At 44.2% G+C, this 16662-nt stretch overlaps 2 protein-coding genes across 4 annotated transcripts in view; one reads left to right on the top strand and one right to left on the bottom strand.

Annotated features, from left to right (window-relative positions):
- LOC148346186 (uncharacterized) overlaps nucleotides 1-16662 on the top strand; it is a 51770-nt gene that overhangs the window by 33141 nt on the left and 1967 nt on the right. Inside the window, exons 6-7 of one of the 3 annotated variants that reach the window (XM_088324830.1) lie at nucleotides 7277-7394; nucleotides 7795-9097. The gene's annotated coding sequence lies outside the window, so the exon portion shown is untranslated. Of the gene's footprint in view, nucleotides 1-2163; nucleotides 2341-7276; nucleotides 7395-7794; nucleotides 9098-16662 lie in introns of those variants that run through there. The other 2 variants (XM_088324831.1, XM_088324832.1) reach the window with 2 other exon arrangements.
- tmem200a (transmembrane protein 200A) overlaps nucleotides 1-16662 on the bottom strand; it is a 44184-nt gene that overhangs the window by 10346 nt on the left and 17176 nt on the right. Inside the window, exons 2-3 of the mRNA XM_088324829.1 lie at nucleotides 6926-7061; nucleotides 2216-2448 (exon numbers count right to left, since the gene is read on the bottom strand). Of these exons, the coding sequence (XP_088180955.1) occupies nucleotides 2216-2448; nucleotides 6926-7053 (361 nt within the window). The 5' untranslated portion in view covers nucleotides 7054-7061. The remainder of the gene's footprint in view (nucleotides 1-2215; nucleotides 2449-6925; nucleotides 7062-16662) is intronic.

Here is a 16662-nt window from a genome sequence, read left to right on the forward strand (position 1 = left end):
TTAAACAAACACATTTTTAAATTTTTAATATTCTGGATTATGTTTTGCGCATGAAAACAGAGTGTGCGATAACATCTAGAGCACGGGTGTCAAACTCATTTTAACTCGGGGGCCACACGATAGAACAAACATTCTGTCGGGGGCCGGACTAGTAGATTCAAGAGAAAGAAAAAGGGAGATGAAGAAATAAGAGAAAGAGGAAGGGAAAAGGAGAGAGGGCGGGACAAAGAAAGAGAACGAGAAAGAGGGAGAGAGCGTGAGAAACAAAAGATAAAAAGTCGTGAGAGAGGGGGAAAGGAAAGGGAGAAAAGAAAGAAATCCAAAGAGAAATCAGGAAGACAGAAGGAGAGAAAAGAGAAAAGAAATCGCGAAGGGTAGGAAGAGAGAAAGAGAAAAGAGAGAAAAGGAACTTAGAGCAAAGGAGGTTAAAAGACACAGAGAGAGAAAGAGACAAAGAGCAACAAAGAGAAAAAGAGAGACACAGAGAGTGAAAGAGACAGAGACAGAGTGGGAGAAAAGGGCTGGAAAAGAAAGAAAGAGAAATACAAGTACAGTGTCTTTGTGAGAGGCAACATCAAGTTGACATATCTCAACCTGCAGCTTGTATTTCTCTTGCGCTTCTCTGAGTGTTGTCTCGCGGGCCGGATTCAATCCCTTAGCGGGCCTGATTTGGCCCGCGGGCCCGCCTGTTTGACACCTGTGATCTAGAGGTTTCTTATGGTAAGATGTTAGCATTAATGTACATAACAGGAGCAAAAAGTGAAAATTGACCGCAATAAGTACAACATACTCACGGTTTTCAAACGTTTTCTCCCACAAATCAAGTCCTTAATTTGTACATCGTTATCCATCAAAAACACTACACTTTTTTTTTGTATCATTGGCGCCAATGTCAGGTCACCAGTGTTCATTTTACCTGTGAAAAGTGATGGGTCCCGGGGACTCGCATGCTCAAAAATCTATGGGTCCCAACAGAGATCTATGGCTCCCCAAAATTTAGTGTTATCGAGGTTGAAATTGTAAATCGGCGACAAATATATAATATAAATCTATATATTCTTTCAGTTTTAATCATCACAATTTATTGGTAATACAAATCAGTTATCACTTCACATTTTTCAGTTTACAAAAATATTATAACATTATACAAAATAATATTGCTGAAATATTAATCTGTATATTCATGCAGTTTTGACCACTTCAGATTTTTCAGTTCATATATTCTTCGTGGTTTGCCGTCCCGCCACAGTTGTAATGCCTTCTCAAGGTCCAATTGCAGCAAAAATGTCCATAGCTAATTTGTGGTTTTCATTGTTGTTGTGCCGGTACAATGTGCTTTTCTGAAAGTTCGTATCCGAAATGATTTATGCAATCCAATTTTTTTGTCACGCTGGGTGCACGCATCACAGAACATGTAGCCTCCATTATCATCCTCCTCATAGCGTAACCGGGAATATAATTGAGTCCATTTTGGCAGAAAAGTCCTTTTCCTGCTAGGACTATTCTTTTGTTTATTTTATGTCGTCGAATCGTTCGCTTCAACACACGTGCTTTCCTTGCCTTCGCGGTCTTCTGAAGAATTTCTCCGCCGGTCTTCTGAAGAATTTTCTTATTGCCGTTGTTACCACTTTCTGTATTATGTTTTGACTTATTACCGACACTGAAGAAATTACCAATTTTTTGTTGATTTGCACCTAATACCAACTGTTTTTACGGAGGCATACTTCTCTTTCACTCGACAACCACCAAAACAATGACGTCATCTCGAAGCAACGAGATCTCGTTGGCCGAGATCGGCGCGAGACCAAAACTACAATGGCGGATCTGCCTGACGAAAAGTTTGGAGTGCGGTAAATCTTTGTTAAAAAAAAAAAAGTAATCGGGTAATAATGACAATTTGGTTTCAAAAAGGTTGTGTCCCGGGGACGGACGTTGATTTGACACAATGCGTCCCCAGCAAGGGACGCGGGCAAACGAGAACACTGGATCACTAAAGTTCCTTTTAATTCTCAGGAAGCGATGAATCCAAAGGAACTACCAATGACAACAACACAAAACAACATGTCTGTGTTGCAATCTGGCACTATTATCCACAAAATGGTATCCCTTGCATTGATTCTAGAAATATCAGGCAAATATTTTATGTGTTTTCTTTCGGCGTAGGAGTAAATCCGTACTCTGCAGTCCGGAATTTCCAGTACTATCGAGCTTTTACCTTCCATGCTTTGACCAATGCTGGAGTTCCTCAGGGCGTTTTCCGCCACCGCTGCCTTGGATCCTCTGCCACCAGGCGTACGTTGGACCGAGGAGTGCGGCCAGTATCCTAGCGTAGCCATTGCAATACCGACAGTCAGGATGAGCAGTCCAAGGAGGAGGAAAAACCCTGAGGCGGAGTAGAGCCGCAACCGACCGCGCACCACCACAATGTCAGTGCGCCGTTTTCGTTTTCTGTGGGAAGAATGGGAAATTTCAGAAAACCGCACAAGATCCTTTTCAGGGGAAAATATGACCCTTGTTTGCACAGCTTTTAAAACATAACATATGTTTGAACTGAAGAAGACACTTAAAATAAGGAGAGAAGACATGAATGGATTTTAATCTTGTAAGGAGGACAGGGATGGAAGCCTTTAGATAAGAAAAGTCCAACCTGTTCAAAAGGCCCTCCCCTTTCTTTTTATTACATATCCTTGGTTACAAAAGCAGATCCGCCCTAAAGGGTGAGGACATCAAAGAACAGCAACCTGATTGGTGATATCGACAATAATGTATTACTCCAAACAATAAACAACAATGCGCATTAATAGTCAAATGACCGAACTGGCATCTTATGAAATCGCCTTTTCAGGTGTCCAACTTGCACTTTGAGTCTGAAAATTAAGCTTTTACAATGTTATTTATTCACTATAAAACTCAATACCAAATTTTACTCCAGATGAGATTAGTGAGAATAAGGGCAATATAACGCACAAAAGTACAATAAAATAAGATGTGGTCCCTCTTGAACACAATTGGTGCTGATTGACTGAGCACGCAGATGAGCTTGGGTGAGGGACAAGCCACGGCTGACTGCCATTGTGGATACGGGGGCATTACAAACAGGGTTCGATAGGGTTACTTTAACTTGATTACTTTCAATTACTTTTGGATTACTCCGATACCAAATATGCTAATAAAAGATAAAAGAAACTAAATATGAATAAAATGACTACATTTTGTGCAGGCTTGGGGAGTAACGGAATAAATGGAACGGCAAAAGTGATGTTGGCAAGCTGTTTGGATTGATTTTCATTTTGTTTCTGTCGCATTTGATGTTCGTTTTGCCGGAGATCAAAGAGATCAAAGCCAGGAGAGAAAGCTTACCACGTGTTGTGAGTCATCATTGTATTCATATTTAGTTTCTTTTGTCTTTTATTAGCACATTTGGTATTGGAGTAATCCAAAAGTAATTGAAAGTAATCAAGTTAAAGTAACCCTACCCAACCCTGATTACAAAGAACCTGAGTTGGCGAGATATTTCTTGTTGTACGCCCCCTTGTGTTTCTTTTATGTACATATAAGCTGACCCTGATTTCAGTATTGTATTTATAATACTAAATTCGGCTAATATGCGAGTATATACAGAAAACCTTTTAATTCCACCTTAATTTACTAATCTAAAATCCCTCATAGACATTAGCAGTAAGGTGCCTTGCAAAAGTATTGCCCCCCAAGAACTCTTTGACATATTGCAATATTTTAGGCTTCAAACTTATGGATAAAAAGTTCAAAATATTTTCCGAGAATCAACAACTTGTGAGATAAAAACGTATTCAACATTTTATATTTTGCAAACAAATAAAATAAATAGGCATTGCAAAAATAGTTGCCCCCTTTGAGTTAATACTTTGTACAACCTCCTTGTATTTTTGGGTATGTCTTTATACGTTTATTACATCTTGAAACAGAAATATTTGCTCATTCTTGCTTACAAAACCTCAAGTTCCTTGAGGTTTGTGGACAGCATTTTTCAGTTCTTTCCACAAATGCTCTGTCACGGTTGCCTTGGCGCCCAACTGGCCGCACCCGTGTGTGTCACAGTTGCCATGGTGCCCAATTGGCCCCGCTCATGTATGTCATGGTTGACATGGTGCCCAATTGGCCCCGCCCGTGTGTGTCACGGTTGCCATGGTGCCCAATTGGCCCCGCCTGTGTGTGTCACGGTTGCCATAGTGCCCAAATTGTCCCCGCCTGTGTGTGTCTCGCTTGCCATGGTGCCCAATTGGCCCCACCCGTGTGTGCCACGGTTGCCATGGTGCCCAATTGGCCCCGCTCGTGTGTGTCACGGTCGCCATAGTGCCCAATGAGCCCCGCCCGTGTGTGTCTCGCTTGCCATGGTGCCCAATTGGCCCCACCCGTGTGTGTCACGGTCGCCATGGTAACCAATTGGCCCCGTCCGTGTGTGTGTGTGTCACGGTTGCTATGGTGCCCAATTGGCCCCGCCCGTGTGTGTCATGGTCGCCATGGTAACCAATTGGCCCCGTCCGTGTGTGTCACGGTTGCCATGGTGCCCAATTGGCCCCGCCCGTGTGTGTCATGGTCGCCATGGTAACCAATTGGCCCCGTCCGTGTGTGTCACGGTTGCCATGGTGCCCAATTGGCCCCGCCCGTGTGTGTCACGGTTGCTATGGTGCCCAATTGGCCCCGCCCGTGTGTGTCACGGTTGCCATGGTGCCGAATTGGCCTCCCCCTTTTGTGTCACGGTCGCCATGGTGCCCAATTGGCCCCGCCCGTGTGTGTCATGGTTGCCATGATGCCCAATTGGCCCCGCCAGTGGGGTGCCAGCTGCAGCTCATTGAGAGATTAGATTTCTGTCTATATAAAGCTCAGCGCTCTCTTGCTTCGGTGGTCAGCCCGTCAAACAAACTTCTGCCCCACAAGACGTGGGTTCTGACTCGGTCCTCTTTTGCTGCTGGTATTTCAAGTCCGGTATTGTTCCTGTTTATTTTTGTCCTGTTTAATTGTTTAATTTCGGGTTCCAGTTTTGTTTCCATCTGTTTTTGTCCTGTTTGTTAGTTTCTCCCGTTTATTTTTATTATCCTGATTCGTTATCGATCTCGTCAGTCCCTGGCTTCCTGCCTTTCCATGCCAGACCGTAAAATAAAGGCTTGTGTGAGAACGTCACGCGATTGGGTCCTGATCCTGTTCTGGTTTCTGACATGCTCGATAGGATGAGGTCAGGGCATTGACTTGGCCATTCTAACACCTTGTTGTTTCATGTTCAGTGTTGTTGTCTTGTTGGAAGGTGAACCGGTACCCCATTCTCAGGTCTCTTGCACACTCCATCAGATTTACTGTCCGAATCGCCCCGTATTCGTCTCCATACATCTGCAAATCAACTCCAACCATCTCCCGGCCCTTCTGAAGAAAATCAACCTCACAGGATGATGCTGCCACCACCATGTTTGACAGTTGGGATTGTGATGTGCAGTGTTACCCTTACACCTAACATATTGCTTTGCATTCAGCCCAAAAAGTTCTATTTTGGCGTCATCTGACCAGAGCTCTTTGTTCCACATGGTGTTTGTGTCTGCCATGTGGATTGTTGCAATCACCAAATGGGCGTTTTTAAGTTAATCCTTCAAAATGGCTTTCTTCTTGCCACTCTTCCAAACAGAGTAAATTTATGCAGAGTACAACTAATACTCGTCTTATGCACAGATTGTCCCACCGCAGCTGTGTATTCCTGCAGAGCATCCAATGTGATCATGGGTGTCTTGGTTACTTCTCTGATGAGTTTTCTCCTTGTTTGGGCCGAAAGTTTAGAGCAGGGGTCTCCAACATGGTGCCCCCTGAGAACAGCTGCAGACCTGTTCTGAAAATAGCTCACGAGTGCTCGGTCATTAGGATTTTCAAGTAAAATTATGTTTTGTCTGGCGAGGAGGGTCGGAGACAGGCGGGACTGGAGATCAAAGGCGGTGTCGAGTTCATAAGCGAGGTCGGTAGTGGGAAGCAGGCAGGTAACGGGGCAAAACAGGTCAGGTAACGGGCAGGCAGAACGGGGCGAAGTCAGGTCCGGAAACAAGTTGGCAACAAAGATCAGGCAGAAAAAAGCAGGGCAGGAACGGAGTCGGGCGAAAAGGCTTACTGAGCTGGAGGCAACAGTTCGCATAACGATCTGACGGCTTCCTCTTGGGTTTAAAAAGAGAGTATCGGCCAATCAGCTGCGCTCAATCGGCAATCATGACACTTTTTTTCTTCCTTTATTATTCTTTCCTCTTTTTTCTTACTTTTTGCTTTATTTTATTTTTTCCTTCTGTTGTTGTCTCTTTTTCTCTATTTTGAGCTTTATTTGTCTCCCAATAATGTCACATAATATTTTCTAATATAGGGATAGAAGCAAAAAAAAAAAAACACAGACACACAGATGACAGGCAAAATGTCTGGGATGAGTGAAATGAATGATAACAGTCCTTCTTTTAACGTGTTTCTTTTTATTTTCCTGGCCTTTTTGGCTCCATCTAGCACCTTTCTGCCATCTATTATACCTGCCTCATCATTCACACTGTTCTGTGTTCCTTTTACAGAAGAGTGGTGGTGGAACAAACCGACTTCAAATTTGGGAGGGGAGAATTCCCCCAGATGGTAACACTGACCTCATCTGTTGCGCTGAATGTGGCCAAATAGCTGATTAGATAATGAATGCTAAGTTTAATCAAAGTGACAGATGTGCAATTGACAGATACTACTACTATAAAATGTTGAAATACTTTGGTTCTACTTCACAATTGTGTTTTACATGTTGTAGATTCTTAGAAAATAGTTTTCAGTTATGTAGCTTGAGGTTCAAAGCCTGAAATATGGTAATATGAGAAAAAGTTCTTGGGGGGTTCAATACTTTCGTTAGGCACTGTATGGTCACCCGTCTCTAAATTTGTGACCACCTTACCTGGGTGCTCCCTCCTGCGCACCCGCCAAACTCGCGGTGGTAGCCTGAGCAGGCCTCTGCTGAGAGCGGGCCGAATCCTGCCGCTTCAGTTTGGCCAAGCCCGTTAGCACTCCTGCCGCGGCCGTCATGCTTTATCCTGCACAGACAAAAAAAGGAACAAAAACAAAACTCAGAGCTCATGTTGCAGAGGAGTCAATGAGACGCTGTGATTCACCCAACAATGACAGTTCCTCATCTAAAAAGTATGCTTATACCAGCTTTGCATTTAGAAATGTATTTGACACCTGTTTTTACATTTTCACCAATAGGACCCTAACACCAGATATGCCCAATAACCGATTTGTCCTACAGATACACATGCCCTCCTGCCCTCTTGATAAAGAAACAAAAATATCTGCTCCAGCACTACCAGACTCACCAACAGCTTCATCAACAAGGCAGTGAGACTACTGAACTCTCTCCACATCCGGTAAGAAGAAATGAACACTCATGACCTGCTGCTTGTATTAATAGTTTACCTGTTTCACCTTTTATATTTTACCTTTATATTACTGCTATTGCTGCTACTTGGAATACTTTATGTATGTTGTGTCTTTTGTGTCCTGTATGCCAGTCGTACTACCTAAGTATTAACCTTAAGCTTAATTGCACGTTTACTTTATCTTAGGATTTGGACTGTTCCGTGCTTCTAAACTTTATTATTGTCAATGTCTACATCGGGGACAGCGTGAAATTTAATTTCAATTCCTTTGTATGTCAAGTACATCTGAAGAAATTGACCAATAAAATTAATTTTAAACGTTACATAACCAAAGATAGCTACCTTCACTCACCAGTTTTTAAAAATATGGTTGTTTCTGTGATTACAGCTCATTTGCATTTATTGAATAGGATTCTAGATTTTGTACATGCCTTCTGGCCACAAATACCACAATACCGGATACAGGATGCACGAGCAAGATACCGGACAGGACAGGACAGACGGGGTTGATACCAGAAACAGGATACACTAGCGGATACTGGAAAGGATGGGACAGACGGGATCGATACATGATACAGGATGCACGAGCAAGATACCGGACAGGACGGGACAGACAGGATTGATACCGGATACTGAATACACGAGCAGGATACCGGACAGACGGGATCTATACCGGATACAGGATGCACGAGCAAGATACCGGACAGGACGGGAGAGACGAGGTCGATATCGGATACAGGATGCATGAGCAAGATACCGGACAGGACAGGACAGACGGGGTTGATACCAGAAACAGGATGCACAGGCAAGATACCGGACAGGACGGGACAAACAGGATTGATACTGGATACTGAATACACGAGCAGGATACTGGACAGACGGGATCTATACCGGATACAGGATCACGAGCAAGATACTGGACAGGACAGGACAGACGGGGTTGATACCAGAAACAGGATACACGAGCAGATACTGGACAGGACGGGACAAACGGGATCGATACCTGATACAGGATGCACGAGCAAGATACCGGACAGGACGGGACAGACAGGATCGATACCGGATACTGAATACACGAGCAGGATACTGGGCAGACGGGATCTATACCGGATACAGAATGCACGAGCAAGATACCGGACAGGACGGGAGAGACGAGGTCGATACCGGATACATGATGCACGAGCAAGATACTGGAAAGGACGGGACGGACGGGATTGATACAGGATCGATACCGGATACTGAATACACGAGCGGGATACTGGGCAGACGGGATCTATACCGGATACAGAATGCACGAGCAAGATACCGGACAGGACGGGAGAGACGAGGTCGATACCGGATACACGATGCACTAGCAAGATACCGGACAGGACGGGAGCGTACCTCCGCACACGCAAGGCAAGCATTATTTGACTCTGGCTCCCGTCTGTCCCGTCCTTACCTGTTTCCTGCTCGTCTGCCCCTGGCTTCCCGATTGTGTCTGGCTCCCGGGCTTTTTCCTTCCTTCGACCACGCTCCGATCTCCTGCCCCGGCTACTCGATTCGTGTTTGCCTACCGGCCACGCTCTGATCTCCCGTCCCGGCTACTCAACCCGTGTCCGCCTTCACTCCGACCACGCTCCGATCTCGAGAGCTCCCTGTTCCTCCTGCCCAGCGATCGCCATACCTGACTTCTCATCTTCCACGATCAGGTTTGTTGCGAAACGTTACGCGTTTGGGTCTACCGTCTGTCCTGGTTCTGACCCTGACAGCACAATTTTGTCCACTTAATATCCATTCAACCTGCAAATTCATTCGCCATCTGTCGTCCTCATACGGCGGCTGTACATGGGAATGATTTTGGTGTTTATGTAGAAAGGGCAAGATGAACGCTGTTATTGTTTACATATCGATTGCGTTCAGTACGGCGTTCCCTTGAGTCATCGCCAGCTGCTCTCATGTCCGCGAATAGCCGCGAGAATTTTAAAACAAACAGCGCGTCTATTTTTAGGAGCCTTCATTTGGGTTTAAATGCGTGTTTAATCTGCTATGGCATAAACATTAGCATTGTGCCTTTGAAGCGCTAAGTAGATTAGAGCCACCGGGTAGCCATTTTGAGCTTTAGCGTCGGGCGTGACCTTCAACTATATATTTTTAATCATATTCTCTCGTTGATCTATTTATAATCCCGTCCTTTGATGAAATTAGTCTTTTTAAAGCTTTTAGAGTGGTAGAATTAGACAGCTGTGAGTCATGATGACTCTCAAAATCCTCTGGATATGATCTCATCAGACAGTTCTTTTAAAATCAGGAAAAAGATGTTAGAGGAACATTACATGTCGTTTATTTCATGTATTATTATTTGGGTGGGTTTCATGGCTGACCTGCACTGGCTCCCTGGCAGTTTAAGATGTGATTTTAAGGTTTTGCTGCTTGTTGCCTGATTGGCTCTCCTCCTGTTTACTCAGTGCTCTCATTCACTCCTTGTCAGTCCGCACTGTCAGAACCCAAACAGACAGTGGCCCCAAACGCGTAACGTTTTCACACCGAGCTTTATTTTACGGAAACGGGGCAGTCATGCGCGGGAATACAAACGCCAGCGATTCTGCGATCTCTAGGCGGAAGAAGTGAGACAGAGAAGTCAGGCGCGGGAAAACAGGAAGCCAGGGGCAGACGAGTTCGAAACCGGACAGGACAGACGGGATCGATACCAGATACAGGATACACGAGCGGATGCACGGGCAGGATACCGGACAGGACGGGAGAGACAAAGTCGATACCGGATACAGGATGCACGAGCAAGATACTGGACAGGACGGGAAAGACAGGATCTATACCGGATATAGGATGCACGAGCAAGATACCGGACAGGACGGGAAAGACAAGATCGATACCGGATACTGAATACACGAGCAGGATACCGGACAGATGGGATCGATACCGGATACAGGATGCACGAGCAGGATACCGGACAGGACGGGAGAGACGAAGTCGATACCGGATACAGGATGCACGAGCAAGATACTGGACAGGGCGGGACAGACGGGATTGATACCGGATACAGGATGCACTAGCAAGATACCGAGCAGGACGGGAGGGATGGGGTCGATACCCGGATAAAGGATGCACGGGCAAGATACCAGACAGGATGGGACAGACGGGATCGATACCGGATACATTATGCACGAGCAAGATACCGGACAGGACGGGTCGGTCTGTCAACAAACCTTTGCACTTGCAAGGCATGCATTTTGACTCTGTCCGGTATCCTGCTCCTGTATCCAGTATCCGGTAGCGATCCCACCTGTCCCGTCTTGTCCGGTATCCTGCTCGTATATCCAGTATCCGGTAGCGATCCCGTCCGTCCCGTCCTGTCCGGTATCTTGCTCGTGTATCCAGTATCCTGTATTGATCCCTTCTGCCCTGTCCTTCCGGTATCCTGCTCGTGTATCCAGAATCCGGTATCGATTTCGTCTGTCCGGTATCCTGCTCGTGTATTCAGTATCCGGTATCACTCCCGTTTGTCCAAACCTGTCCGCTTTAATTTTCTTGCTCGAAGCCGAAGCTCAGAAAATGCTGGTGTACTGGTAATCCCTAGAGCCAAGAAGAAATCCGCGGGTTCGAGAGCGTTTTCCATTCTTGCCGTCTGACATTTGATCTGCAACCTCAGTGGAAAGGTTTAAATCTAGGCCTAAAACACACTTATTTTCAATAGCTTTTGACTGACGTTGACCCCAGGAAGCTGTCAACAGGACATTCTGTTACTGTGTTATTAATTAATTTCATTGTGTAGTACACATGTGTCAAACAGGCGGCCCGCGGGCCAGATCAGGCCCGCTAAGGGATTAAATCCGGCCCGCAAGACAACACTCAAAGAAGCGCAAGAGAAAAAGAAAAGATTCCTTTAAAACGAACGCAATTGAGTCCGAGATTCCGTCCTGGTTTCGGACAGGTATTCATTCAATATATTGCCCCTTTTCCACTACACGGTTCTGGCGTTCCGCGCCTTGCTTTGCCTTTTTTGTTATTCAATTATGAAAAAGTAACTGGTTCTTATTAATTGGGAGCACCGTCTAATGCACAGGTGTCAAACAGGCGGCCCGCGGGCCAGATCAGGCCCGCTAAGGGATTAAATCCGGCCCGCGAGACAACACTCAGAGAAGCGCAAGAGAAAAACAAGCTGCAGGTTGAAATATGTCAACTTGATGTTGCCAAAGCCAGGTGCCTCTCACAAAGACATTGTACTTGTATTTATTTCTCTCTTTCTCTCTCTGTCTCACTCTTTCTTTCCCCCCCTTTTCTCCCACTCTCTGTCTCTTTCACTCTCTGTGTCTCTCTTTTTCTCTTCCTTTGTTGCACTTGTCTCATTCTCTCTCTGAGTCTTTTAATCTCTTTTGCTCTAACTTCCTTTTTTCCTTTTCTCTCTTTTCTCTTTCTTTCTTCCTACCCTTTGCGCTTTCTTTTCTCTTTTCTCTCCTTCTGTCTTTCCATTTCTCTTTGGATTTCTTTCTTCCTCTCCCTTTCTTTTCCCCCCTCTCTCATGACTTTTTATCTTTTGTTTCTCACGCTCTCTCCCTCTCTCTCTTTTTTTCTTCTTTGTCCCGACCTCTCTCCTTTTCCCTCCCTCTTTCTCTTATTTCTTTAACTCGCTTTTTCTTTTTCTTTAATCGACCTGTCCGGCCCCCGACAGAATGTTTGTTCTATCGTGTGGCCCCCGAGTTAAAATGAGTTTGACACCCCTGGTGTAGTGCAACTGAGTGCTACAAAGCACAGCGAACAACACAAACTACATCATTTTTCATCCCATTTTTTTTACCCAGGCTTTTATAAGATATTTGGTTTCCGGGTGTACCTGTAGTAATCACGTTTTGTTCTACCACAAGGGGGCACTAAATAACACACAATGTCCCTTTAATAATTCTCGACTCACTTTGTAGCCAATAAAGAAGCGTTCTATAGCAGTCAAGCAAACCCACCCAAAAAATGGAAAGATCGAAATCCTAAAGGTCAACAGAATCTCCTGTGTCATTCCTCCACAGGAGCGCTTTCAAGCACAGATGATGAATCTCACGAGGGCCCACGCCAGGGGCCCCCTTTCCTCGGCGCCCCCTTTCCCCGGCGCCGTTCATACGCCCTTGTGTACTCCGGGTATGTGTCGAGTAGAAAGCTTGAAAGGAGGGGGGGGAAGTGATTCTTTCACTGAGTAGGATGGCGGAGGAGAATGTTAAAGAAGGGAGAGTGCAGTAAACCTCAACCGCAAGACGTTTATTCATTCATATGAGGATTATCTCCGCGACTTAGACCCCGAAGGAACGAGTTGCTGGCGAATTGTGTAGTCAGATTTACAAATAAATGAAGCTACGTCGTATCTATCGTTTGATTGGCAGAGCAAAAACGCAATATACAGTGGCTTTTGCCACATTTCAGACTTCAAACATCAAGATATACACGGTAGGGTTACTTTAACTTGATTGATTTCGAATACTTTTGGATTACTCCAATACCAAATATGCTAATAAAAGACAAAAGAAACTACCGTAAATTCCGGACTATAGAGCGCACCTGATTATAAGCCGCACCCACCACATTTTAAGAGGATAACCGCTTCTGTACTTACACAAGCTGCACCTGTACAGAAGCCGCATGCGCCCACATTAAAACATGTAACACAACCACATAATTAACCCGAACCCGACTTTGAGTACCACGATTGTAACTGAATATAAAGTACACAGTCCAAAAACCACAGCCAGCAAAATGAACGGAAAATGATACCGGTAGTTAAGGTTTGATGCAGACCTGCAGAGTCCGGGTCCCGTTGAAAATAATCCAAGAAAAAAAAAAGTATATTTCCAAAGGTAAGTGTGGGAAAAATATATATCCACTATTGTCCGCTGCGTCCACAAACACGTCTCACCTTTAGTCCACTTCCCGTCAGCCCCCGTTGTTTTCGCCCCTTCTTTTTGATTCGTGGAAAACATATCAGAATAAGTCTCTAAAATAAATACATTACAAAAATATACAGTTGCAAATACATATTATACATTGTTACACATATTTACAAAGAAAGACGGTACACCGAGAGAGTTTTCAAAGCTTTAATAATAATATTATAACTTTCATCCCAAACCGTGCCTGTGAAGGGTAGCAAAACGCTACTAGCAACACGCTCGCAACACAGTAAACGGGTCTGTTAAAAAAATATACAGTACTTGTAGAAATCACGGTAAACCGTCCTCATCTTCCTCCTTATAATTGATGTAATCAAAGTTGTCTTCCCCAGTATGGGAAAGAGACTGTCATATAGACGTCGTCCCACGCTCCCTTATTTAAAAAGACGTTAGCAACACACTCGCAAAGTAAAGTTTACGTGCAGTAGCTGTTTCCTTCTTTATCGGACTGCTTGATTGCCTTTAGCTTGAAAGCTGCGTCATGTGCCTTTCTTATTGCAATTTACATGGTGAGGATATGTCTACGCTAATTTAAATTGTGCACAAGCTAAGAAGTTGCAGTCTTCCTCGGCGCATATATTCCACCGGTCTAAATCTTACCTTTTGTACTCGAGCGCCGCTGGCGGCCGTTAGAAAAATGACATAAATTGGCCGCATCACTGAATAAGCCGCAGAGTTGAACGTTTGGGAAAAAAGTAGCGGCTTATAGTCCGGAATTTACGGTAAATATGAATAAGAGGATGACTCACAACACGTGGTAAGCTTTCTCTCCTGACTTTGATCTCTTTGATCTCTGGCAACACTAACATAAAATGCGACAGAAACAAAATGAAAATAAATCCAAACATCATTTTTGCCGTGCCATGTGTTTCGTTACTCCCCAAGCCTGCACAAAATGTAGTCATTTTATTCATTTTTAGTTTGTTTTGTCTTTTATTAGCATATTTGGTATTGGAGTAATCCAAAAGTAATTGGAAGTAATCAAGTTAAAGTAACCCTACCCAACCCTGAAGATATAAAACTAATTTCTTGTATTATCAACAATAAGTGGGACACAATCAAAAAGTGGAACACACTTTATTGAATAATTTAAACCTTTTTAACAAATAAAAAAACAAAAAGTGGGTGTGCAAAATGATCCAGCCCCAAGTTCAGTGAGGATCTCTGAATGATTCAATGTTGATCTAAATGACTAACGATGATACATGGAATCCACCTGTGTGTAATCAAGTCTCTGTATAAATGCACCTGCACTGTGATAGTCTCAGAGGTCTGTTTAAAGCGCAGAGAGCATCATGAAGAACGAGGAACACACCAGGCAGGTCCGAGATACTGTTGTGGAGAAGTTTAAAGCTGGATTTGGATACAAAAAGATTTCTCAAGCTTTAAACATCCAAGGGATTAATGTGCAAGCAATAATATTGAAATGGAAGGAGTATCAGACCACTGCAAATCTACCAAGATCGGGCCGTCCCCCTAAACTTTCAGCTCATACAAGGAGAAAACTGATCAGAGATGCAGCCAAGAGGCCCATGATCACTCTGGATGAACTGCAGAGGTCTACAGCTGAGGTGGGAGAATCTGTTCATAGGACAACAATCAGTCGTATACTGCACAAATCTGGCCTTTATGGAAGAGTGGCAAGAAGGAAGCCATATCCATAAAAAGTGTTGTTTAAAGTTTGCCACAAGCCACCTGGGAGACACACAAAACATTTGGAAGAAGGTGCTCTGGTCAGATAAGACCAAAATCGAACTTTTTGGCAACAATGCAAGACGTTATGTTTGGCGTAAAAGCAGCACAGCTCATCACCCTCAACACACCATCCCCACAGTCAAACATGGTGGTGGCAGCATTATGGTTTGGGCCTGCTTTTCTTCAGCAGGGACAGGAATGATGGTTAAAATTGATGGGAAGATGGACTGAGCCAAATACAGGACCATTCTGGAAGAACACCTGATGGAGTCCGCAAAAGACCTGAGACTGGGACGGAGATTTGTCTTCCAAAAAGACAATGATCCAAAACATAAAGCAAAAGCTACAATGGAATGGTTCACCAAAAACATATCAAGGTGTTAGAATGACCAAGTCAAATTCCAGACCTCAATCCAATTTGAGAATCTGTGGAAAGAACTAAGAACACTTTCCATCCAACCTCATTGAGCTCGAGCTGTTTTGCAAGGAGGAATGGGCAAAAATATCAGTTTCTCCGTGTGCAAAACTGATAGAGACATACCCCAAGTGACTTGTAGCTGTAATCGCAGCAAAAGGTGGCGCTACAAAGTATGAACTCAATGGGGCTGAATGATTTTGCACACCCACTTTTTTTGTTTTTTTACATGTTAAAAAAGTTTAAAATATCCAATTCCACTTCATGATTGTGTCCCACTTATTGTTGATTCTTCACGAGAAATTAGTTTTTTATCTTTATGTTTGAAGTCTGAAATGTGACCCAGGGGGCCAAATAGTTTCGCAAGCCACTGTATTAACTGTAGCATAGATTTAGAAAAGACTATTATTGTCTTACCTTAACATCAATACCAGTGTCATCACCAGTAGAAGTAGATATATTTCAACCTGCAGCTCGCTTTTCTCTTGCGCTTCTCTGAGCGTTGTCTCGCTGGCCGGATTCAATCCGTTCGCGGGCCTTATCTTTGACACCCCTGCTTTATACTGTTAATCTAAACCACATGTGTCAAACAGGCGGCCCGCGGGCCAGATCAGGCCCGCTAAGGGATGGAATCCGGCCCGCGAGACAACACTCAGAGAAGCGCAAGAGAAAAACAAGCTGCAGGTTGAAATATGTCAACTTGATGTTGCCAAAGCCGGGTGCCTCGAACAAAGACACTGTACTTGTCTCTCTCTCTCTCTTTCTTTCTTTTCCACCCCTTTTCTCCCACTCGGTCTCTGTCTCTTTCACTCTCTGTGTCTCTTTTTCTCTTTCTTTGTTGCTATTTGTCTCCTTCTCTCTCCGTGTCTTTTAACTACTTTTTTTCCTTTTCTCTCTTTTCTCTTTCTTTTTTCTCTCTTCATACCCTCTCTTTTCTCTCCTTCTGTCTTTCTATTTCTCTTTGGACTTCTTTCTTCCTCTCCCTTTCTTTTTCCCCCTCTCTCACGACTCTTTATCTTTTGTTTCTCACGCTCTTTCCCTCTCTCTCTTTTTCTTTCTTTGTCCCGCTCTCTCTCATTTTCCCTCCCTCTTTCTCTTATTTCTTTATCTCTCTTTTTCTTTCTCTTTAATCTACTCGTCCGGCCCCCCGACACAATGCTTGTTCTATCGTGTGGCCCCCGAGTTAAAATGAGTTTAAATAAAACAAGGGTGTCAA

Source organism: Urocampus carinirostris, chromosome 20, assembly GCF_059441175.1.
Source record: "Urocampus carinirostris isolate Australia breed hairy pipefish chromosome 20, RoL_Ucar_1.0, whole genome shotgun sequence".
NCBI lineage: Eukaryota > Metazoa > Chordata > Actinopteri > Syngnathiformes > Syngnathidae > Urocampus > Urocampus carinirostris.